Source organism: Oratosquilla oratoria, chromosome 8 (genome assembly GCF_046742065.1).
Source record: "Oratosquilla oratoria isolate Oo_2021 chromosome 8, ASM4674206v1, whole genome shotgun sequence".
Taxonomy (NCBI): Eukaryota; Metazoa; Arthropoda; class Malacostraca; order Stomatopoda; family Squillidae; genus Oratosquilla; species Oratosquilla oratoria.
Genome location: NC_134784.1, coordinates 11,676,939 through 11,701,938, shown reverse-complemented (window position 1 = coordinate 11,701,938; position 25,000 = coordinate 11,676,939). Strand labels below are relative to the sequence as shown.

The following is a 25,000-nucleotide window of genomic DNA, read 5'->3' as shown; positions in this document are numbered from 1 at the left end:
ACACACACACACACACACACACACACACACACACACACACACACACACACACACACACATAATCAAAGAAGCAAACACAAACACACGCGCGCATACACAAACGCATGCAAACTCGCGCGCACTTGTGGGAACACATCCATACATACATGGAAACGCGCATACGCACACACATACAGACGCAAGCACACTTACATGCATTTGTAGCATGCACGCACACACACACACACACACACACACACACACACACACACACACACACACACACACACACACACACACACACACACACACACACACACACCAAAAACAAAACAGATGTACAATAAAGCTTAGGAATCTAAATACAGTACGATGATTGTCTAAAATACGTTTCCATATAAGAACAGCATTAGAATGATCTACTGAAAGAATCGGTTGAGCAGACAGAATCCTCTCTTCAAAGACTGGGAACGAGAGAGAAAGAGAGAGAGAAAGAGAGAGAGAAATCATTGCATCCTGGATAATGTCACTTACTTCCCTCACTTAACCTTAATGTTGGGGTTGTTAAAAGTAAGTGAAGACTTCATGCTGTGTAAATGTCGTGTCTTCCGAGCTTCATATGTCTGATTTCTTTTCTTTTCTTCTTTTTTTAATGAAGCCTGTAAATAACTCAAGTCATTCCACGTTACCGTACGTTTTCCCAGCAATTGAGTCCTGAGTTATGTTTTTAGTTGAGCTGAGGGCCTCAAATCAACATGCATCCTAGACTTGCGCACGTGCAAAAAATTTTGACATTGCAGTAGTGTCAAACTTTCTTTTTTAATGTCAAGTGAAATATCTTCATTTCTCTTGTAAATGAAACGAGGTTAAAAAATGTGTTTTTATTTATATATGAACCATTGTGGACTTGAGGTGACACCGTTGGCTGGTATAACTACTAGTGTTGTATATTGTTTTGTAAATTCATTTTTTGTTTTATGCTATTTTCATCTTGTATTATATTTCAGTTTTACTATATATCTAATACAGCGCTAGCTACGTTACAGTTTAAGCATTACCTTTCAGACGCAAATGTTACCAAATATTTCTTTTTAGAAGAGCTTCTCTGCATGTTATTCTGAGGACTCTTATGGGGTACTGATCATCTCTTATAAGGTCAATATTTTAGGTGACTTTAGTGCCACCCCCATGGACCAGAGTCACTCAGTATTCTTCTATGATTGAAGACTAGACTCCACTCAAAAAATATTATTGATCACTGTTAACTTGTACCTGTCTCTTCTTTCTGTTACTGTCCTTTATCACCTTTACGACACAACTTCTTCGGTGCAATATTGTCCCCAAGGATAGAAACGCCAGGTATTTAGGACAATGTTCTAATATTAATGATGGCAGTATCCATATGAACTTGTAAATTCTTGTCGACAGAGAATCTAGCACCGTTTTCTCTTCTAAAGGGGTTATCACTCTGGGGTTCTACGGGCTTCACCAGCGCCGACGGTTGAGAGGTCGTTTGAATGAAAACAACTTCGGTTACAATATTTTATTTTTCAAATCTCCAAATATCAAATTATCTTTCCGTCACATATAGCAAAGCTGAATGATGAACTAGTGTTGAAATATTCTTAGATAAGTCTTGACGTGGAAAAAAATAGGCTAGTGTGATAACCCCTTAAGTATCAGTGCATGGAACCGGAATTGAGATCCATCCGAACGGCATTTCTTTGTTGTTGTTTAATATTCATACTTTTCTTTATTTTTTTTTTCCTTTCTTCTGTTTCTTTGCTCTGGGATCTTTTCTGGTTCCATGGGATTCTTGCGAAAATTATTGACCTAATGAGGAGGCGTCTCCGCGTCTTTACTGTTAATTCCGGAGTGAACTAAAGGTGCATCCTCGCCTTGAGTCACTACACATGGAAGCAAGACTGCTTGGACTCCAGGTCTTTTGAACCCAGACTACGGTATGGGGCCTTTGGCGTTTGGGGACTTACTGGATGACACAGTTCTCTGTATCCACGCATGTGGCGAGGACATTGAGAATTGGGAAAGCTTCGTAATAGTGTATTGCATGACAGTGGTGAGTCATGAAAGGAAGTTCATCGAAAGAATGTCATTTCCCATGTTATTATGGACTCGCTCAAGCAGAGTATATAACGTTGTCGATGTTTATGCAGGAGGATGAAGATCTGAGACATCATGTCGCCTGTGCTGTCTGTCTTACTGCACAGCTGTGAAATATGGACATTGAATGCTGAATTGAAGAGGTGTCTCGATGTCTTCTGGTACCAACTGCCTTCGGAGAATCATGAATTTTTGATAGAATGATATATCAAACCAGAGACTGTCCCGTGAGAGGGTTGTCTTCACAAGAGACAATGTTTAGTGGAGATGAAGGGGACGTCTATCGAATTCATGGTTGGGATAAGTCGATAAATTTTGCCAAGAGCTGTTTAGAACGGGAAGGCTGACTGCATGGAAGCTCTCTCAAAGAAACCGTATATAGTAGGGTTTTTTTAGTGGTGTATGAGTGAAGTGAATCGCCTCCTACTAGATGTGGTGATAGAGTCAATCAAAAGTAAAATTGATGATGACAAAGTGAAGTAACATTTAAATACAAATTATAAAGTTACCCCTATAACTAAATATTGTCTGAGAATCAAATTACCATTTTCTTTGTATAAGATTATGACAGACTACAGTAATCTGAACTTGAATGTTATATTTAAATTATTGATTTGCAAAAATCGTATGTAAGTATTTTACAAATGAGGTAGATATATAGATATACTACTGCCAATAAATTTATTACACTTGCTCACAAACATATATTCAATCCATCTCCATATTGTAAGGGAAACAGACAAAAAAGGATGATTCCAATGTCCATACACTGATAGAGGCAGCAAAAATTATTATTTGTTTAGCCTTCGAGTTATTTGTAGCCAGTTCTTCGAGATTAAAGTCATTTATATATTTATTTTTTGAGAAAATTACCCTTAAACGTAGCTAATTGGCTGAACATAAACCGCATAAATATTTTGAATAATATTTTTCTGCTTTATTATATACAGTATATTTGTTTCGAAATCTCTGGACAGTGGAAGAAGGAAAAAGGTTGACTGGCATGAGAATTTCTCACACATTAATTGGGAAATTGGGGAAGGGGAATAGTTGCAGTTGTGAGCCAGGATGCAGGAACTTCGGGAACAAGTCGGGACCGAGCTTGCCCCTTCCACTGCAAGCACGTAGTTTCGAAAGACTAGACGAGTGTGTTTCTCAGAAAAGGGGGAAGGAGTGACAAACACGAAGTGTAAATCACAGGCCTAATCTCTTACTTGACATTTAGTGTATTTTAGGGAATATCCACAATTCAAACATAAAAACAAAACATCAAATTGGGAAATTTTCCCACAAACACAAAATTTCTTAGTAAATTCGTAATAAATTGTGAATCCAAGATAATGTACATACAGATGGTTAGAGACGACCTTCCTAACTGACCTGCGCACTCTAATACCTAAAGGTAAAATTATATCAATACTTATCGTAACACATTTCTGTTCATCCCAGCAGTGTTGTACTAAGTTTGTACCGTCCTTTGATAGGGACATATGGGATGTTGAAGATACACGATGATAAACAACCCTTTGCCCAGGATTGTATGTGGGCCGACCACGTTGAATCATCCACGCGTGATTGGCAGTGGGCGGTGGCTGGATCCTCGCAATTTCATACTTTGCCGTTCACAGAATTAACAGTGTCGATGCCCCAAGCATTCCAAACACAAACTTCGTCACACCAACTCGTCAAAATGATTCGTAATAGCCGACAGTTGGGTCTTCGATTCAGTTTTCAAACAGCTTATCGTGTTCATATAGTCTCAACGAGTACCTCCTTTGTCTCATTTGCATGTAGAGTAAGTACTGCCCGAAGCAACGCCCGAGGCAAGGTCTTAATATACAGGTCAGACCGTTTACATTCTTCTGCGCAGCTTCTGACGTCATTTGGCTGAGTCCATTTTCTCTTTGTGATACACTGAAGAAAACTGTGAAACGCCAAGGATGACAGGAACTATAATATTTTATATATTATATATATATTATATATATATATATATATATATATATATATAATATATCATATATATTATATATTCATATATAGACAGGAACTATAATATTTTATATATATTTATATATATATATTCTATATAATATTTGTCAGAATATAACTAATTGCGTGGAGCAGTGCGAGCGAAGGCGACGTCATTTTCGAACGACGGACCAGCTTCAACTGACAGCTATAGGACCCGCTAACCCCACTTTGAACAGCCAGGTGACGTTCACGGGCCCGCTGCGCCAACTCCCTCGAAATTCGGTCGGAAGTGGTTAGACCTTATATTCTTAGATCTTGGCCCGAGGCATTGTAGGTAAGGGATGATGCGTTGTCTTTGGCGGGCGTTTTCCTAATCGTTCATTTACGTTAAGAATGTGGTGTGATATATGGCAGAAGATGAGGCAATTCTCGTAGTCAAGTGAAATAATTACTAGTTAGAAGGAAAGGAACATATAATCCTATCTAACCTTATCTAAACCAAAAGTGACAGGTGCGCAGAGGTGGTATGAAAAGCAGTGGGCTCTCCAACAAAACAATAAGGATAAGAACAAACGATGATACATAGGCAAAAAAAAAAGTGTTAAGTATAACACAAATGTAAAGGAGTTATAATAAGGACAGTAAATAATTGATGTCAATTAATAATTTGAAACGTTTCAGAATAATAGGAACCTTTGAAGACTCTCAGCATGAGAGGCTCGTGATGACAAACTTTGTACGCTGAGATGTGGTGATTCCTGGCTAAAATTGAGAATACTTAGACTCAATAAGGTACTGTCAACTAATTGGTGTTAAACTCTCACAACAAAAGTTGTGAAGAGGAACTCGTAAAATTTAACTCGCTTGAAAAGGGAGCAAAAATACAAAGTAATCATTGGATCCTTTAAGACTTCCAACGCTTTCACAGAGTGAAGGAAAATCAATAGCTAAAGGGCCGAAAAGAAACAAAAAAATTGAAAACACTAAGTAGTGTGTCACAACGCAAAAGTTGTGATAATATTATTCCCACGTAAATATCTACATTTCGCACCTTGATATAGCTTTCCCACACTAAAGAAGTTAGGATTGTGTTGCAATACTGGCGAAGCAATTATAGATAGGCAGAAAGAAACAGAGCCACAAGATCTATCTGGAAATGGATTCTATCTTTATTGGAAATTACGTATACAGAAAAAGTGAAGTCGATCAGAATTCCAGCACTTATGACAAGAAAGGAGGGAGATATAATAACTCGATATAAATATTGTAGGATTTTTTTATCTTTATTGTTAACCACGAGCACCCCATTGAAAGATTAATGATAGAAAATAGAACCGCGATTTTGATGCTTGGGTATACAATGTTGATGAACACTTGTACATTTCTGTCTAGATGAGAACATTCCATCACTGTAGTGTTACACAAATTATCTGCAATAACTTCAAATTTTCACAAATGAAAATAACTACAAAGTGAAAATACCACAACACTGGATTTAGATAAAGTTTTAGGACTAGATAAAATGGTTGCATCCGGAGGATGTTACAGCCAACAGTATCCTAAAGACCGTCTCCCCATTCTTCGTTAACACACTATTAGGAAGCATGCTGAGCATGTATCGTTCTCTTTCTCCCTCTCTGTCTATCTCTGTCTCTCAATCTTTCTCTCTCTCTCTCTCTCTCTCTCTCTCTCTTTCCTGGTACCTCTTATTACGCATACCGTGCATTAGGCTGACTGAAAAGCAAATTCTGGAGAGAGTATCAGGTGTTATTAGAAATTAAGTTGGGCGCCAATAGTAATGTCTCGTTGTAAGTGCGAGAAAATGAGAGGAGTGGTGAGGGAGGTGACGACTGTGCGTTCCAAGTCGTGTTTCAAGGCGGTCTGCCTGCGGGGGAGGGGGGAGGAGAAGACTGCGACGGAGACAGCGAGTTAGGCTCGAAGTGTGATGCTCCAAGGTGATCTGCATCTTCGGGATTTCGTCCAGCTTATATACCCAAGTCAAATCATGACCTGTGCCCTTAACTGACGCAAGGGTAAGGTCGATGCCTGGGTAGTCAGACGCAAAACGTTCTCAACACGCTGAGATCACCAAGATGGAATGTATTGAGTTGGTACTGCACGTGCGTTCCTCAAAGAACGGTTGTGCGGATCACGTGGCAGGACAAAGCGCAGGTTAGTCATCACGGGACCGACAAGGTCCATTCTTAGGCTGGTGGCCTAGTAGATAGAGTCGAGTTCTGCACGTGCGACTCCTCAAAGAGGCTTTGTCCCACCCGCAAGCCTCAAGGAAGCTTTGGTCGCTACGACGCAGTCGAGTGGGCGCGAGCGGGTTGACAAGCTGGTGGGACGGCCAGGACTAGAGGTGAGAAGTGAGGATAACTTCCCTAACACCGTGTATGGTTTCTCTACCTTGAATACCGAAGGTGTCAGTTTGAACTGAGACAGAAAATGTCATTTCAACCCTAGATGGGGAGGGTGCATTATTCGTTTATTCCTGCTTTATTGGTTAAAACCTCTTCTGGCACCGTCTTGGTATGCATGCCAAGCATAGGCTATCTTGAAAACAGAGTAATTCATGAGCAAAATAAAGTGTCTCTTACATTCTTCTAAGGCAGGGATTCCCAAACTTTTCAGCTCATCGACCTTCTAGTATAGTTTAACATTTTCTATAGATCCCCAAGTTATTAATTCACGAATTATGTCAGTTTATTATTATTGTTATTGTTATTAATATTAGTATTGGCCCCGTCTGGGGTAATGGCTGCATGCTATTGTGGCAAAGTAGCATGCAGTTGACCAGAGACACACATCATTTTGTCTGTGATAGAGGAAAACTCTGTTTATAGAGAAATGACACTTTTACAATACGACTATTCCTCCGTTATGCTGTCCCCCAACCCCTTGTTATTGCCCTGTACCATTTCTCTGAATATTCATTTCCTTTTTTCGCCGACCCTGTGGTGGGGGAAGAAAACGCTACCACCAAGTCTTTCCACTTGAGTCGTAAAAGGCGACAAAAAACGGGACGGGGGATGGGATTAGGAGTCCTACTACCTGTAGCCCCAAAAGGGGACATTCCTAAAAAAAGAAGTAAAGGCATAAGAGGATCTGGGAGTTTTCCAACCAGTACCCTAAGGTTTGGGTCTTTTAATGTGCATGGATGTGGTACAGATGAGAGTAAAAGGAAAGAGATAGGCAGTATGTTTGTGAGAAGAAAGATGGATGTGCTGGCTTTGAGTGAAACTAAAATGAAAGGAAAGGGCAACTGTGAGTTTGGGAGTGTAGCTGGGAGGTACTCAGGAGTGAAGAGGGGACGAGGGAGAGAAGGGGTGGCTATACTAATAAGTGAAGAGATAAGTAAGCGGGTAGTGGAGTGGAGTGGAGTGGAAGGAGGTTTCATCAAGGTTGATGTGGATGAAGGTAAAACTGGGAAGGGAGATGTGGGTTTTTGTAAGTGCGTATGGACCTGGTAGTGAGAAGAGCGTAGAGGAAAGGCAGGCTTTTTGGGTAGATATAAATGAGTGCATAGAGGGATTAGGGAGAAATGTCAATGCAGTTGTATTGGGAGACCTTAATGCTAGGGTAGGAAATGAACCAATAGACGAAGTGGTTGGGGAGTACAGTTCCAGGTAAAAATCGTAGCGGAGAATTGATGGTGATGTGTCTTGAAAGAGAGTTGATGATAGCAAATACAGTGTTTAGGAAGAAAGTCAAGCATAAGTACACATGGGAGAGGGTGGTGGATGGAAGGGTGGCAGATAAAGCGTTAATGGACAATATAGTGGTGACCAGGAGTATGGTAGGAATATTTAAGGATGTACATGTTCTAAGGGAAGAGAGTGGGGGAATATCAGATCATTTTCTGGTGGAAGGTAAATTGAGAGTGGAGAATAGGTGGAGAAAGAGGAAAAGGACAAAAGGTAGGGAGGTACTTAGAGTGAAATGCTTAAATGAGAAAAAAAAGGAAAATGAGTATAAGAAGAAGCTGAAAGAGTGGGAGGGAGTGAAAGATAAAGTAGAACTAGGAGAGGAGGAGGAATGGGGATGGTTCAAGGAGGGAGTCATAAGGTGTGCAGAGATGGTGTGTGGAACAAGGGGGGCGGGAGGAAATAGAAGGAAGGGTAGTGAGTGGTGGGATGAGGAAGCAAAGAAATGTGTAGAAGAGAAGAAGCAGGCATTCATAGATTGGCTACAAATTAGGACGAGGGAATCGTATCAGAAGTACAAAATTAAAGAGAAAGGAAGTAAAGCATAAGATAAAGGAACCAAAGAGGAGAGCAGATGCGAAATGGGGTAAGAGTATGACAGAAATTTTTGAAAGCAATAAAAAGATGTTTTGGAAGGAAATTAAAAGAGAATGAGGAGGCGAATCAAGTAGAGAAGAAAAGGGAAAAGGTGCAGATGGAAAGATGATAATGGAAGAGAAGGCAGTGAGAGGAAGGTGGGCAGAGTATTTTAGGGAGTTGCTAAATGTGAAGGAGGATAGGGAGGGAAAGGTAGATCCAATGGGAAGTGCTAAGAAAATGACCGTGATGAGTGAGGAAAATGGAGGAGAAATAGGGAAGGATGAAGTGAAAGCAGCTGTTAAGATGATAAGAGCAGGTAGGGCACCTGGTCTAGATGGATGCCATGCAGAATGTCTGAAGAAACGAGGTACAGTTATGGTGGACTGGCTGGTGAGGTTATTTAATGTTTGTTTAAAAGAGGGTAGAGTGCCGGAGGACTGTAGGAGTGCCTGTATAGTTCCGCTTTACAAGGGAAGGGGGACAAGTGTGAGTGTAGTAGTTTTAGAGGGATCAGCTTGTTGAGTGTAGTTGGGAAGGCTTATGGGAGGGTCTTGATTGAGAGGATTAGGAGAGGAACAGAGGGAGTAATTGGTGAGGAACAGTGTGGGTTTAGGACAGGTAGAGGTTGTGTAGATCAGATTTTTGTGGTAAGACAGATATATGAGAAAGCTATAGGAAAAGGTAAGGATGTTTTTTGGGCTTTTATGGATCTGGAAAAGACATACGACAGGGTAGACAGGAAGGCAGTGTGGGAGGTACTGCAGATATATGGGATAGGAGGAAAGCTGTTAAGAGCAGTCAAGAGTTTTTATGAGAGTAGTAGAGCTTGTGTTAGGATTAGAAATGGAGAGAGTGAATGGTTTGAGGTGAAGGTGGGACTTCGTCAGGGATGTGTTATGTCGCCCTGGCTGTTCAATCTTTACATGGATGGGGTGGTGCGAGAGGTGAATGCAAGGGTAGTGGGTCAGGGGTTGGAGATGATTAAAGAAAATTGAGAAAAGTGGGAGGTGAGCCAGTTGTTGTTTGCTGACGACACTGCGCTTGTAGCAGGATCAGAGGAGGGATTGAGGAAGATAAGTGACAGAGTTTGAGAAGGTGTGTAAAAGAAGGAAGCTGAAGATAAATGTGGGTAAAAGTAAGGTGATGAGATGTACAAGGGGAGAGAGTGACAGCAGGCTGGAAGTGAGCATTAAGGGTGAAAGACTGGAGGAAGTGGATAGTTTTAGATACTTAGGTGCGAATGTGGCAGGAAAGGGAGGAGTGGGGGTGGAGAAAGAAAGTAGATTGAGAGGAGCGAGTAAATGCCTTGGTGGATTGAGAAGTGTAATGAGAAATAGACATCTGGTAATGGATGCTAAGAGGAGACTGTATGAGGGAGTGATTGTGCCAACAGCATTGTACGGGGCAGAAACATGGAACATGAGAGAGGAAGAGAGAAGGAGTTTGAATGTGTTTGAGATGAAATGTCTGAGAAGTATGATAGGGGTTAATAGGCTGGATAGAGTGAGAAATGAGGAGGTGAGGAGGAGAACAGGGGTGGAAAGGGAGCTGGGAGATAGGGTTAATGAAAGAGTATTAGGATGGTTTGGACACATGAAAAGAATGAGTGAAGAAAGATTAGTAAAAGAAGTGTGGAAGGCAGAGGTGGAGGGAGTGAATATGAGGGGACGTCCTAGGATGAGATAGATGGAGTGAAAGGGGCATTACAAAAGAGAGGAATGTCTGTTGAGGTTTGACGGAAGAGGACAGAAGATAGGGGTGAATGGAGAGGGGTTGTGTATAGATGATGCTGTGATGCATGAGGGGGAGTGGGTGGGGGATGGGGGGTGAGGAAGTATGAGAAAAAATATGACGCAGCCCGAAGGGATTTCTCCCCGTCTTTTCCTTTTCTGTATGGGGGGACGGAGAGGGGGGGTCGCCGAATGTATGAAGCGGCCTTGCTGTGGATGTGCTGTGTCTTGCGACACTGCTTCTGACCCAGGGCAGTGGACAGGATGCAGGGATGACCCGTCATCCAGGAGGTGCCAAGCTAAGAGGGAGGGAGGAGGGTGGAGGGGAGTGGAATATATAGGAAATGGAATGGGTGGGAGTGGTTTCTATGCCTTTTTCTTTTTGGCTACCCCCTGTGCAGGGGGAAAAAGCCTTTGATATATATATATGTATTATTATTATTTTATTAATTATTATTATTATTATTATTATTATTATTATTATTATTATTATTATTATTATTATTATTATTATTATTATCATCATTATTACTATTATTACTATTTTTATCATTGTTATTATTATTATAATCTTAGTTATCATTAGTGTTATTATCATCATTTAGATCCGTTATAAAAGGGCTGAATGTCAACATTCATCAAGGCGACGGTGTTCCAATAATGTTACAGACACTTTCACATATACATTAACATAAGTGTTATAAAATAGTTATAATTTACCAATAGCTTTAAGTGTGATATGTATTCTTTATTATATTACTATGAGTAATATTCAAGCCAATAATATTACACAAGCTCGTCATCTTGATGTTCATTCACGATGTGGTTGTGTGTATGTGAGATTCTCCTTACATACACAGAATGGGGAGGATTTTCGACATGGTTTTTCTTTAAGTTTAGATATTGGTTGGTTGATTATTCTAAAATTATATTTTGCCCACCAGTGATATATCCTACCGTGATATTTTGTCCTCCACTATCAATACATCCCATCGTGATCGTTTGTCCTCCACTGTCATTACATCCCATCGTGATATTTTGTCCTTCATTGACATTCTGTCCGGCATCCCTTCCTAAAATTATATTTTGTCCTCCACTGATATTATATCCTATCGTGATATTTTGTCCTCCACTATCATTACATCCCATCGTGATGTTTTGTCCTCCACTATCATTACATCCCATCGTGATCTTTTGTCCTCCACTGTCATTACATCCCATCGTGACATTTTGTCCTTTGACATTACATCCTAATGTAACATTTCGTCCTCTACCGACATTATATCCTAAAATTATATTTTGTCCTATACCGACATATTGTTCTACATTAATGCTATACTCTACTCCATTTTCCCCGGTACACTCTATTTTCCCTTCCCTTTAGGTTTCTACCCCCAAAAAAGGAATTAGTTCCCTATAAACTCCCACAACGAAGTTTGTAAGAACATTTTTGCCTCTGTGGGTATGGGATCCGATCCCATCAGAAGCGTAAAGGTCATGATGCCTGGAAAAGAGATACCCAGTTGCGTGCACAATCGTGATATCCTCTCATTGATCCCTATGGCTCTACTGTTCCAACACGAGCCTGCGTAGATCCTCGGGAGGATCCCACAGACTACGTGACGGCTCCCACGTTCCTTCATCTCCTGAAGGAGGACCTTGTAATCCCGAACAAGTTCCTCTGATCTCACCGTACCCACATCGTTACTTCCCGCATGAACAATCGTGACCGTGTTCTTCCGTCTTTGCTCCCTGATGGTCTGGGTACAATCGGCGATCCCACGACCCGGTTGACATACAAGCTTGCAACGTCGTTTAGTCTTCCGCTGCAGGATGTCGTCATAGTCTCGTACCATGGAGTCCCCCACCACCAAGAACTCCTGATTTTCGGCCACTTCATCCTCCAGCAGAGCAAAACGAGTGGCTAGAGACAGCGGTTGCTCCGCAGGGCATCCGCTTACCGAACGCGGGCTCGACAAACTGGACCCCACGGAGCGCCAATCGCTCACGGCAGTGACAGAAGGGGAAGAAGTGGAACGCTCTTTGGGTTGTGGAGAGGATCCACTCTTCTCACAGCGCGCACTCCTGAGAAGACGAATTTCCTCCTCACACATTCTGATACGGTCCTCCAGGTTCACACAACCTTCACAAAACATTTCGCTCCTCCATCAGGAATACAAAAAGCAAAGAGAAAATATAAATCAACAAAAGAAACCAAAGCGGTCTTTAAATAAACTAAATACACGAAGCTTACTCTGCTTACCTTATATACTCCTACCTTTGGAGTACAGTAACAGAATACTGTTTTGAGTCTAAATTAAGAGAACACTACACTTTATCTTATATCTGTAACTGTATTATGCTATATGTATACAAATACAAAAACACAACACAATCACTTGTCACTATTCGGAGATATAAATTTCATAGGTATTCACTAGCTGGTGTCTGTGCAGAAAACGAGCTCTCTAGCTGAGGTCACGAAGCAGACAAACTGATCACTCTGAAACTACTACACTCACACTTGTCCCCTTTTCCCATGTAAAGTGGAACTATACTGGCACTCCAGTCCTCCAGCACTCTACCCTCTCTCAAACATTAAATAACCTCACTAGCCAGTCCGCCATCACTGTACCTCCTTTTTTCAGACATTCTGCATGATATCCATCCAACAGAGGTGCCTTACCTGTTCTCATCTTAACAACTACCTTCACTTCATTTTTCCTTGTTTCTCCTCCATTTTCCTCCCTCATCACGTTTTTTTTTTTTTTTTTTTTTTTTTTTTTACCGCTTTCCATTGCAAATACCTTTCCCTATCCTCCTTCACATTTAGCAACTCTCTAAAATACTCTGCCCATCTTCCTCTTACTGCCTTCTCTTCCATTATCATCTCCTCGACTATATATTTGCAATACCTCCCATAGTGCCTTCCTCTCTACCCTGTCATAAGCCTTTTCCAGATCCATAAAAGCCCAAAAAAACACCCTTACCTTTTCCTATAGCTTTCTCACATATCTTTCTTACCTTACCAATTACTCCCTCTGTTCTTCTAATCCTCTCAATCAAGACCTTCCCAACTACACTTAAGCTGATCCCTCTGAAACTACTACACTCACACTTGTCCCCTTTTCCTATGTAAAGTGGAACTATACAGGCACTCCTCCAGTCCTCCAGCACTCTACCCTCTCTTAAACATACATTAAATAACCTCACCATCCAGTCCACCATAACTGTACCTCCTTTTTTCAGACATTCATGATATCCATCCAACCTGGGTGTCTTACCTGCTCTCATCATCTTAACTGCCTTCACTTCATCTTTCCTTATTTTTCCTCTATTTTCCTCACTCATCATGGTCATTTTTACCGCTTCCCATTGCAACTACCTTTCCTTATCCTCCACATTTAGCAATTCAATATACTCTGCCCATCTTCCTCTTTCTGCCTTCACTTCCATTATCATCTCTCCATCTGCACCTTTTACCTTTTCTTCTCTACTTGATTTGCCTCCTCTTCCTCTCTTAATTCCTTTCCAAATCATCTTTTTATTACTTTCAAAATTTTGTCATATTCTTACCCCATTTCACACCTGCTCTCCTCTTTGCCTCCTTTATCTTATGCTTTACCTCTCATATGATTCCCTCGTCTTATTTTGTAACCAATCTGTGAAAGCTCACATCTTCTCTTCTACAACCTTCTTTGCTTCCTCATCCCACCACTCGCTACCCTTCCTTCTATTTCCTCCTGTCCTCCTTGTTCCACACACCATCTTTGCACATTTTCTGACTCACTCCTTGAACCATCCCCATTCCTTCTCCTCTCCTAGTTCTACTCTATCCTTCACTCCCTCCCACTCCTCTCTTAGCTTCTTCTTGTACTCTTTTTCTTTCACATTTAAGCAGTTCACTCTAAGTACCTACCTACCTTTTGTCCTTTTCCTCATTCTCCATCTATCCTCCACTCTCAACTTACCTTCCACCAAAAAATGATCTGATATTCCTCCACTCTCTCCCCTTAGAACATGTACATCCTTAACTCTTCCTACTATAATCCTGATTACCACTATATAGGCCATTAATGCTCTACCACTCTTCCATCCACCACCCTCTCCCATGTATACTTATGCTTGACTTTCTTCCTAAACACTATATTTGCTATCATCAACTCTCTAGACATATTTCCACCATCAACTCTCAACTACAATTTTTTCCCTGAACTCCACACTTCCCAACCACTTTGTCTATTGGTTCATTTTCTACCCTAGCATTAAGTTCTCCTAATACCACTACATTGACATTTCTCCCTAATTCCTCTATGCACTAATTTAAATCCATCCAAAAAGCTTCCCTTTCCTCTACACTCTTCTCACTACTAGCCCCATATACACTTACAAAAACCCATATCTCCCTTCCCAGTTTCACCTTCATCCACATTAACCTTGAAGAAACCTCCTTCCACTCCACTACATGCTTACCTATCTCTTCACTAGTATAACCACCCCTTCTCTCCCTTGTCCTCTCTTCACTCCTGAGAACCTCCCAACTACACTCCCAAATTCACACTTGCCCCTCCCTCTCAACTTAGTTTCACTCAATGCCAACACATCCATCTTTCTTCTCACAAACATACTGCCTATCTCTTATCTTTTACTCTCATTTGTACCATATCCACACACATTAAAAGACCCAAACCTTAGGGTACTCGTTGGAAAAGTCCTAGACCCTCTTATGCCTTTAATTTTTTTAGGAATGTCCCCTTTGGGGCTACAGTGAGGATGATGTCTAGTCCTAATCCCCATCCCGTTTTTATCACCTCTTACAACTCATCTGGGGAGACTTGGTTTCAGTATTCTTTCATCCCACCACAGGGGTGAGAAAAATGAAAGTGAGATTTTGCCATGTGTATGCCATAAATGGGCTTTAAGAAGTCCAAAAGAAAAGAAGCAATGAAAAAAAATAAAAATAGAATAAACTTCATATAAGCAGATAAGAGCAGTAATATTAGTAATATTACTTTTATAGATAAAGTAAACATTGGTAGTAACCATAGAATGATAAAATGCACAGCTAAATTCATTTTCTGAAATGAAAAGAATAACTAGTCTTCTAAGAAAACAAGCCTTGCAAAGATAAAGAATAATAATAAGTAATTTCATATGAATTTTAAACACATATTTGAAGCTAAAAAAACAACTAAAAATTGCAATTTACTGAATGTCATTGGAAAATTTGTGGAGAAATTAGGAAGTACAAAAACAGAGAAGGTAAATACTCCAAAGTAATGAGTAAGCCAATGAAAACAAGGACAATGTAGATTAAAATTAGGAGTAATGAAATAAAGAGATGAACTAGATAAGATAAAAGGCAAAGACCTAACATGGATTGTATGAAGGAAACTATCTGGAAAATTAAACATATTTAATTGGCCTAGTGCAGACTAGCTTTAGGGGAACAACAGAAATTTTCTCTAAAAATAAGAATGAAGACACTATTAAATACAGAGACAGACTGAAAAAAAAGTTGAATAATGTTGTTACAACTTTAGTCCCTAAATACTGCAGTTCAGTAAGTAAATTCATATGTAGATGTTAGTAATGCACCAGTACATGCAGAGCCCTTACATGCCTATGTGCCGCCCCAGGGCAGAGTTTTCAGTGCCACCACTCCAAAGTAAAGTTCTTCATGACGCCCCTCCACCACCCTTTCCTGCCTATTTTAGCTATTAGCTTGCAAAATAATTAAATCATTTTTAAGATTTGTATTTAATGCCCCATTGCAGAAAGGATAAGGAAAAATATTTCATATTTTGTTGATCTTAACACAAAATTCACCAATTACAATAAAATAATCAAGGCTTCTTTGACTTTTTTTATATCATCATTATGCCCTGTCATCCAGAAGCCAAATAAGAGGGAGGGACGGGGGTGAGTGGGAGTGGAGTATGTGGGGATGTAATGGGTGGGAGTGGTTTTATGCCTTTGTTTTTTTGGGTACCTCCCTTGTAAGGAGGAAAAAGCCATTGGTATATATATTTTGTCAGCCTTGTGGGTGGCAAGTCCAGGATAGAATTGCCACCCCCTAAAAGTGCGCCCCCATGTGAGGGCCCTGAGTACATGTAATTACAAAAGAAGTAATGCACCTTCTGGAAAGTATGATCAAAACATGAAAGGAAGATGACATAATCAATAGATCTTATGAAAGATCTAGGCACAAGGGTTTCTTACAGATTACCTCAATGATATACCCAGTGTCTGCATAAGGAAGGCATTCCTGAATCACATTACAATACTATAGCAATTTTACTCTGCAAGAGAAAGACTAGTTAGACCTTAATTATCATCAACCAATTAGTTTGTTAGCAAAATTATACAGTGTTTTCCAAAATTTTTACAAACTATAAAGTTTTAGATGAAAACCAGGCATGGAATCAACTAATCAAGAAAATAACAGAATACAATAAACCTTTGTGTTTAGCATTTGTAGATTATAATAGACTTTTGGCCCAGTAGAACAAACACAAGTGCTAAACTCTATACACAGTGTGCAAATGAACATATTGTAAGAGTTCCACAGAATATTTACATGAAGGATGCTGCTGTAATTCAACAGCATAATAACAGAGGACAAAATCTGCCAGGATTATGGCAAGGTGATAAAAGTTATTTACATCTTTCCTCAAGTGGATTTTTCAGAGATAAGTTGGGAAGGAAAACATCAAGGTTATACTTTGATCCCCTGAGATTTGGAGATGACATTACTCTCATTTAAAAATATAATAGAAGACACAAAATTTACTTATTGATCTCAATAAGGAAAGCCACAAAGTAGATTTGAAGATAAGTAAAACCAGAGTAGTGTTCAACCTTAAAGTTCAAAATAATCAAAATAGATCAGAATTTTGAAGAAGTTGAAATGTGTTTGGTAAACATAGGAACATCATGAGAGGCTGTATGTCTGAAACACAACCACTGCACAATCCAAGAGCTGATGGGAGGGGTTATTGAATAGGTTTTATTTATGATGTGGATGTGTGCTTTGACTCAACCATCCCTTTATAAGGGTGAAAGGGCTTTTGATATAGAAAGTATAATCCCAGCTATGATCTACAGATGTGACTTGACAGTTGACAAAAGCAGTGAAGACAAAGCTAAGATGTGCATAGATCAAGACTGGGAATATTACTGAAAGAAAAAAAGAGGGCAAGTTGTGTAAAACAGCAGACTGAAAGATATTATTGTAGCAATTAAGGATTGGAAGTGGAATTGGGCAAGGAAGGTATCTAGAAAAGAGAATGTCAGTTGGAGCAAGTGTATTACTGACTGGACGGTGCAAGATGGGAAGCATGGGATGGGGCAACCAGAAGGTGGAGAGATGTAATAGAGAACTTTGCAAAAGTGATGTGGCAGAGGTTGGCATAGTCATGTGACTTATGGAGAAGGTTGGGACAGGCCTTTTTTCAGCAATGGACTCCAAATGACTAACTGATTGTTTTATAAGTATATATAGATGTAATTTTGATATGTAAACTTCCATTTATGGAGAGCTGACCAATGGCAACAGTTCCCTTCCTTCACTTACTTGCTAGCCAGTGACATAGAAACAGACTCACACAAATACAACACAAACAGTCCAAAGTTTCTTTCCATAGAGATTTATGGATCTATGGGAAGGCCCAAGGACTGTTAATGAGGTTCCAGGTTTCCAGTCAGTGAAACTCAAGGCAACAATTTCTATTATTATATTTCAGTTTCATATGACCAATTACAAATGCTGAAAAAAATATGAGAACAGCACCAAACTGAATTGTGCTGCTGACTTTGCTAAAATATCACAACAGCAACAATGCCAACAATATCTTCATAATATAAATAACAAGTGATCTAGGCTTTCTGACAGGATTCATTCATCTGCAAGTGTACTTAGATAAAAAAAAAAGCCATATCTATAGACTTCTGATACTTAACTCCAAACTGGAATGAATTTTAGAGCTGGTCCATCTTGTGCAATAATGTTATATAAATATTTGTATAGTGTATTTCATGGGCTATTACAAAATGGAACATTTCTCTATCATAACTACTTTTCACAAAAAAAAAAAAAAAAAAACTTTGGAATAAATGTTATAAGCTAAATCATATTGCAAATCATAAACTTATATAAATTAATCATTAATGCCTACAGTAATACTTTTGTGCATCTATACAGTATTAAATAAAGGAGCCAGTGTCTGAATTGAAGTCAGTGTTCCCAGACTAGATATTTCCATTTCTCTTTAAATTCCAGTGTTTCCAAGCCACACACAACACACCCAAAGCATTTCATATGGGACTAACAAAAGAACACTGAGGCGCACCGGGTTCTTCAAGCATTACTGATTATCTAGATAAGTAGATATCATGCTCCTTCAAATGTAATTTCTTAGAACAATTCCCTATTCATGTTAGGGTAATGCTTTCCTTAGATTCAAAAAGGAGAGGGATGCAACCTCATATTGGCTCCAATAGAAAATACTGAACATTATTTAGCAATGCTTTGATAATAATTAGCAAGTACAGTCCATGCTGCGGGGGCCATGAAACCATCAGGGGGATTCTCTCCTGAGCGTGCTAAAGCACGCATCTTGGTACCTGAGATAAATTCAAAATCACTCTTTTTTTCCAGGTCAAAGAAATCCATCTTGGAAAGCTTCTTATTGTAAGCTGCAACCTTGAAGGGAATTATTTCAAGTTGTGTCAGACCAGGTGCCATGGTCAGTACCTTGCCACCATGGGTAGCTTCATATAGATCTTTCTTAGTTTCTGGATGTGGCATACCCGCTGGGTCTCTTCCTACAATGTAGAAGTTAGCACCTGTGGACATACGTGCCTTGGCATGCCACTGGACTTCTGTTGGACCAGCATACATCATGGGTGAAGGGAAGATGGCAATCACAGTTGACTTTGGGTCTAAGACACCTTCACTCAGAACTGTTAAAGAATAAGAGACAAAACAATTAAAGAATGATAAAGACTTTAGACTCAGTTATTATATCACTAAATCAATTTATATACTTTCTTAAGAAGAAATACAAACTAACCAGCATGGTGCTGCTCCATGCGAACATCTAATGGCACATCATCATCTTTAGTCCAGCCACCAAGGGGATGCAGAAGTAATACTGGGTTGTAGTAGCCCTTTTCCAGTAAGCGTCGCCGAGTATCCTGGCATTGTAAAATAAACAAGATGATTAGATACACAAAAATTAAAAATAAACCCATTATCAAGCTCCAGGGAAAATCTATGGCACATCAGAATAATACTTAATCCCTGATATAAATTCATATGCTTCATTTATAGGATTCTGATACATATAGATGTGATCACAAAATATATAGCATCTGCCAAATAAAACCCACAGTACCCATCACACTACATGAAAGACTATCCACCAACATCTATACATAGACTGCAGAACACAATGCACAGCCCTATCCCACCAACCCTACTCAACCACACAAACAAAAAGAAACACAACACTACCAGAATAGACATGAGATGAAATAAGAACCCCATGATCAACATGATTTTTTTTTTTTAGATGGACATATCTAGAGATAGACATCATGGCAGATAACCAATTTTGATTCAGAAATGGAGGGTCATGACCCTCAAATCTATTAAGGTTTCACTCAAGGGTGATTGATATTCAACAGAATATATGGGTAGCTTGTGTGTACCTAATCTGGAGAAAGGCTATATGTAAACGACATGAAGTATGAGCTGAAAAGTTACAAAGATCTATTTACAAATGATGTAAAGATCTGTTAACTACTATTTGTTACATGTGAACCAAGAACCTCCTCAATAAAGTGCACTATTTACTGGTATCTAAAACATCACAGTAACCTACCTGCATGAGAAGAGCATGTCCATTGTGAATAGGGTTGCGGAGTTGGAAGGCAAAGACAGCATCAGCATTCATCTGACGGAAGCGAGCACGGAGCTCCATAGGAGTTAGCCTGTACTCGTCCAATCCATCATTCCATCTACAATGATAAAAAATAAAATTTAAATAGCCTTAATCAAGAAACAGTCTGACTTATTTCTAGAGTGATTCCCCTCTTGCTCAAAGCCCCTTTTACCCCATCCACCCAACTCATCCTCAATCATCCCTTCAAGTTCACGTGAAATATTTCTAATATACTGTACAGTACTGTCAAACAAGTGGGCCTTCTCAAGTATATCATCTTGTGAAATATATATATTCAGTCCATCAATCCATTGCCCAAGATCTCTTTTGCAGGAGACCCATAGCTCTTAGGTAACTAGCAACAGCCACCAGATTGGCCCATAAGTTCTATCTATATACCAAGAAAAAAAATACTGAGTTGTTGTCTGGGTACAGCTATGATGGAGTGTAAAATTAGATATTTTGTATCTTCTGTGTACTGTTTGTCTCTGGAGCAATTTGTTTCTGTGGTTAGCTTTCTGTGTTGGTACTGTCTTAGTGCTGGATGCAGTTGTGCAAGTGTGATTCTTGCTTCCTTTAGGGGGGAAATTTTGGTGGGGTTAATGTCAGCAGGGGTTTGACAGAGGAGGTTGTTAGGTGATCAGTATTGGAATGCTTGTTTTGTGGTCCGAGTGTGAATGTGTTTTTACATGGAGAAAGGTTACTATAAATGTCTGAGTAGTATCCTGCTGTGTAGTCTTTTTGTTGCATTTGACTAATTGTGCTTGTATGATATATTGAGTCCGGTGAGTAGGGTTGTTTTTGGTTATTCTGCACTGTCTACCTGCTGAGTAGTTTGTTAGCCATTTCTTACCATTGTTGTGGATTTCTGTCACTGATTTTTTCCTTTATTTTATTTTATTTTTTCTCTCTCTTTTTTTAATATGTGTCTGTGAACTTTATCAAATGTTTCTCCCAAAACATTTTACATAATCATTTAAGTGAGTCTGAAACACTTCCCTCTGTTCTTCACTTTTCTCACTACCAGGGCCATATGCATTCACAAAAACCCCACACCTCCCATCCCAACTCAATCTTAGCCCACATTATCCTTGATGACACTTCTCTCCACTCTACCATGCACTTAGCTATCTCATCATTTACCACATTCCCAAACTCCAACTCACCTTTCCTTTCAGTTTCCTTTCACTAAATGCTAACACATCCACCTTTCTTCACACAAAGTTACTACCAATCTCTTCCCTTTTATTTTCATCCACACCATATATCATTAATGGTCCAATTACTAGAGTTCTGGTTGGAGTTCTCCCAAACCTTCTTAAGAATGCATTGACCTTTCATACAAGAAAAAATACAGTATGGGAATCCCTAGTCTCCTCACTTGATCCCATGTAGTCACCTTCTACAACAAGAATGGAAATACAGTGATGACATCCTTCTCCCCCACCACCACCACAGGAGAGAGAAGAAAGACCATGAAAATAAAAAGATAATAATGCTAACCTGATTCTCTCCAAAGCTTCAATATCTCCTCCACAAAGCCAATCTCCACTCTCATAAATCATTTTGATGTAGGGATGACTTTTGCATGTTGTCCCTGATAATAACAAAATTATCAATCAAGTCATTCAAATTGCAAAACATAAATTTTACTATATATTATACAACAGCCAATTGGCCATGCTGTTCAAGCACAAATGCCAAAAGTGATGAGATTAATGAAAGGTAATGGAAAAGAAGGATAGAAATTTAAAGTAATCACCACTCCACTCATAAAAAAAATGCTATATGGATCTGATCCATAGAAGTCACAAAGTCTATAAAGTAATACATACATATACCATACATATACCATACATATACCAAAGGCTTTTTCCCCCCTTATAAGGAAGGTAGCCAAAAAACAAAGGCATAAAAACCACTCCCACCCATTCCATCCCTATCACACTCCACTCCCCTCCACCCTCTTATCTTGGCACCTCCTTGTCCACTGCCCTGGGTCAGAAGCAGTGTTGCAAGACAGAACACATCTACAGCAAGGCCGCTTCATCAATTCGGCTACCCCCTTTCTCCGTCCCCTCATGCAGAAAAGGAGACGACGGGGAGAAATCCCTTTGGGCTTCGTCAAATTTTTCTCACGCATACTTCCTCACACTCCATCCCCTACTCATTCCACCTCATGCATCACAACATCATCCATATACAACCACTCTCCACTCACCCCTGTCTTCTCCTGTCCTTCCTCAACAGACATTCCCCTCTTTCCCAAAGCCCCTTTCACCCCATCTATCCATCTCATCCTAGGTCGACCCCTCATGGTCACTCTTTCCACATCTGCCTTCCACACTTCTTTACTAATCTTTCTTCACTCATTCTTTCCATGTGACCAAACCATCCTAATACTTTTTCATCCACCCTATCTCCCAGCTCCCTTTCCACCCCTGTTCTCCTCTTCACCTCTTCATTTCTCTATCTAACCTAGTAACCTCTATCATACTTCTCGGACACCTCATCTCAAACACACTCAAACTCCTCTCTTCCTCTCTCATGTTCCATGTTTCTGCACCATACAGTACTGTTGGTACAATCACTTCTTCATACAATCTCCTCTTAGCATCCATTCCTGAATGTCTATTTCTCATTACACTTTTTAATCCACCAAGGCATTTACTCGCTTCTCTCAATCTACAATCTACACTCTACCTCCACCTCTGCTCCTCCCTTTCTTGCCATGTTCACACCCAAGTACCTAAAACTATCCACTTCCTCCAGTCTCTCTCCCTTAATACTCACTTCCAGTCTGCTGCCATTTTCACCCCTTGTACATCTCATCACCTTACTTTTACCCACATTTATCTTCAACTTCCTTCTTTCACACACTCTCCCAAACTCTGTCAATAACTTCCTCAATCCCTCCTCTGATCCTGCTACAAGTGCAGTGTCATCCACAAACAACAGCTGGCTTACCTCCCACTTTTCTCAATTTTGTTTAACCATCTCCAATCCCTGACCCACTACCCTTGCATTTACCACTTCGCACCACCCCATCCATGTATAAATTGAGTAACACATCCCTGATGAAGTCCCACCTTTACCTCAAACCACTCACTCTCTCCATTTCTAATCCTGACACACGGTCTAGTACTCTAGTAAAAACTCTTGACAACTTCTAAAAGCTTTCCTTTTATTCCATATATCTGCGATGCCTCCCATAGTGCCTTCCTGTCTACCCTGTCATAAGCCTTTTCCAGATCCATAAAAGCCCAAAAAACATCCTTACCTTTTCCTATAGCTTTCTCAATTATCTGTCTTACCACAATCTGATCTACACAACCTCTACCTGTCCTATCCCACAATGTTCCTCACCAATTACTCCCCCTGTTCCTCTCCTAATCCTCTCAATCAAGACCCTCCCATAAGCCTTCCCAACTACACTTAACAAGCTAATCCCTCTGAAACTACTATACTCACACTTGTCCCCTTTTTCCTTGTAAAGTGGAACTATACAGGCACTCCTACAGTCCTCCAGCACTCTACCCTCTCTTAAACAAACATTAAATAACCTCACCAGCCAGTCCATCATGACTGTACCTCCTTTTTTCAGACATTCTGTATGACATCCATCCAGACCAGGTGCCTTACCTTCTCTCATCATCAACTGCCTTCACTTCATCCTTCCTCATTTCTCCTCCATTTTCCTCACTCATCACTCTCATTTTCTTAGCATTTCCCACTGCAACTACCTTTCCCTCCCTATCCTCATTCAAATTTAGCAACTCTCTAAAATACTCTGCCCATCTTCCATTATCATCTCTCCATCTGCGCCTTTTACCTTTTCTTCTCTACATGATTCGCTTCATCTTCCTCTTAATTTCTTTCCAAAACATCTTTTTATTACTCTCAAAATTTTCTGTCATACTCTTACCCCATTTCACATCTCTTATTTTTACCTCCTTTATCTTATGCTTTACTTCTATTATTTCTTTGTACCTCTCATATGATTCCCTCGTCCTATTTTGTAACCAATCTATGAAAGCTCGCTTCTTCTTTTCTACAACCTTCTTTGCTTCCTCATCCCACCAGTCACTACCCTTCCTTCTATTTCCTCCTGTCCTCCTTGTTCCACACACCATCTTTGCACACCTTGTGACTCCCTCCTTGAACCATCCCCATTCCTCCTCCACTCCCAGTTCTACTCTATCCTTCACTCAAAGCCAACACATCCATCTTTCTTCTCACAAACATACTGCCTATCTCTTCCCTTTTACTCTCATCTGTACTACATCCACGTACATTAAAATACCCAAACTTTAATGTACTGGTTGGAAAACTCCTAGACCCTCTTATGCCTTTATTTTTCAAGTAATAATTACATAAAACTTCAATATCCTATACAGGTATCAGAAACTATAACTATTTAAAATTTCAAGTACCGGTAAACTGGGTAGAACTCAACCAAATCATGCATATAAACTAACAAATGATAAGTTAATAAAAATTTACAACAGTAATAAGAGAGCTATGGGAGGACCTGAAGAATTTTGGCAGCTATTCATGGCTGTAGGTTTCCAGTCAGTGAATCTTAAAACAATAATTGAAAACTGAATACAAACAGGTTAAAATTTCTCAGGATTCAAAACAAACTACTTAGGTTGAATAATAGAGAAAAAAATAAAAAGATTAATTCAATCACAGAAGATTCATGATCATGAATGAGTGAGAATTCAATGGCACATGTCTAATTTCACCTAAAATCAAAATATTCAGGATATTATGAGATTTGTTAAACCTAATAAATAACAAATACACCTATTCCTCTTTCTTTCAGCAAACATTTTGTAATAAGTAAATTGTCCATAATATCTAGTGGTGATAGAGATGAGACCTACCAAACTGTCGAGCACACCTTTCCTCCTTACGGTGCTCATAGAATTCTGGGTTTCGAAGAATAGCCAATGCTCTT

The 25,000-nt window shown here is 39.7% G+C and overlaps 1 protein-coding gene across 8 annotated transcripts in view; it reads right to left on the bottom strand.

Moving 5' to 3' along the window:
- Positions 1-17,810: 17,810 nt before the first annotated feature.
- Papss (3'-phosphoadenosine 5'-phosphosulfate synthase) overlaps positions 17,811-25,000 on the bottom strand; it is a 181,185-nt gene continuing 173,995 nt past the window's right edge. For all 8 annotated transcript variants that reach the window (XM_076188909.1, XM_076188911.1, XM_076188912.1 and 5 more), the window contains 5 exons: positions 24,927-25,000; positions 21,541-21,634; positions 19,978-20,113; positions 19,165-19,288; positions 17,811-19,054 (listed from right to left, as the gene is read on the bottom strand). The exon at positions 24,927-25,000 is cut by the window's right edge and continues 128 nt beyond it. In XM_076188909.1, coding sequence (XP_076045024.1) covers positions 18,606-19,054; positions 19,165-19,288; positions 19,978-20,113; positions 21,541-21,634; positions 24,927-25,000 — 877 coding nt within the window. In that variant the 3' untranslated portion in view covers positions 17,811-18,605. The remainder of the gene's footprint in view (positions 19,055-19,164; positions 19,289-19,977; positions 20,114-21,540; positions 21,635-24,926) is intronic.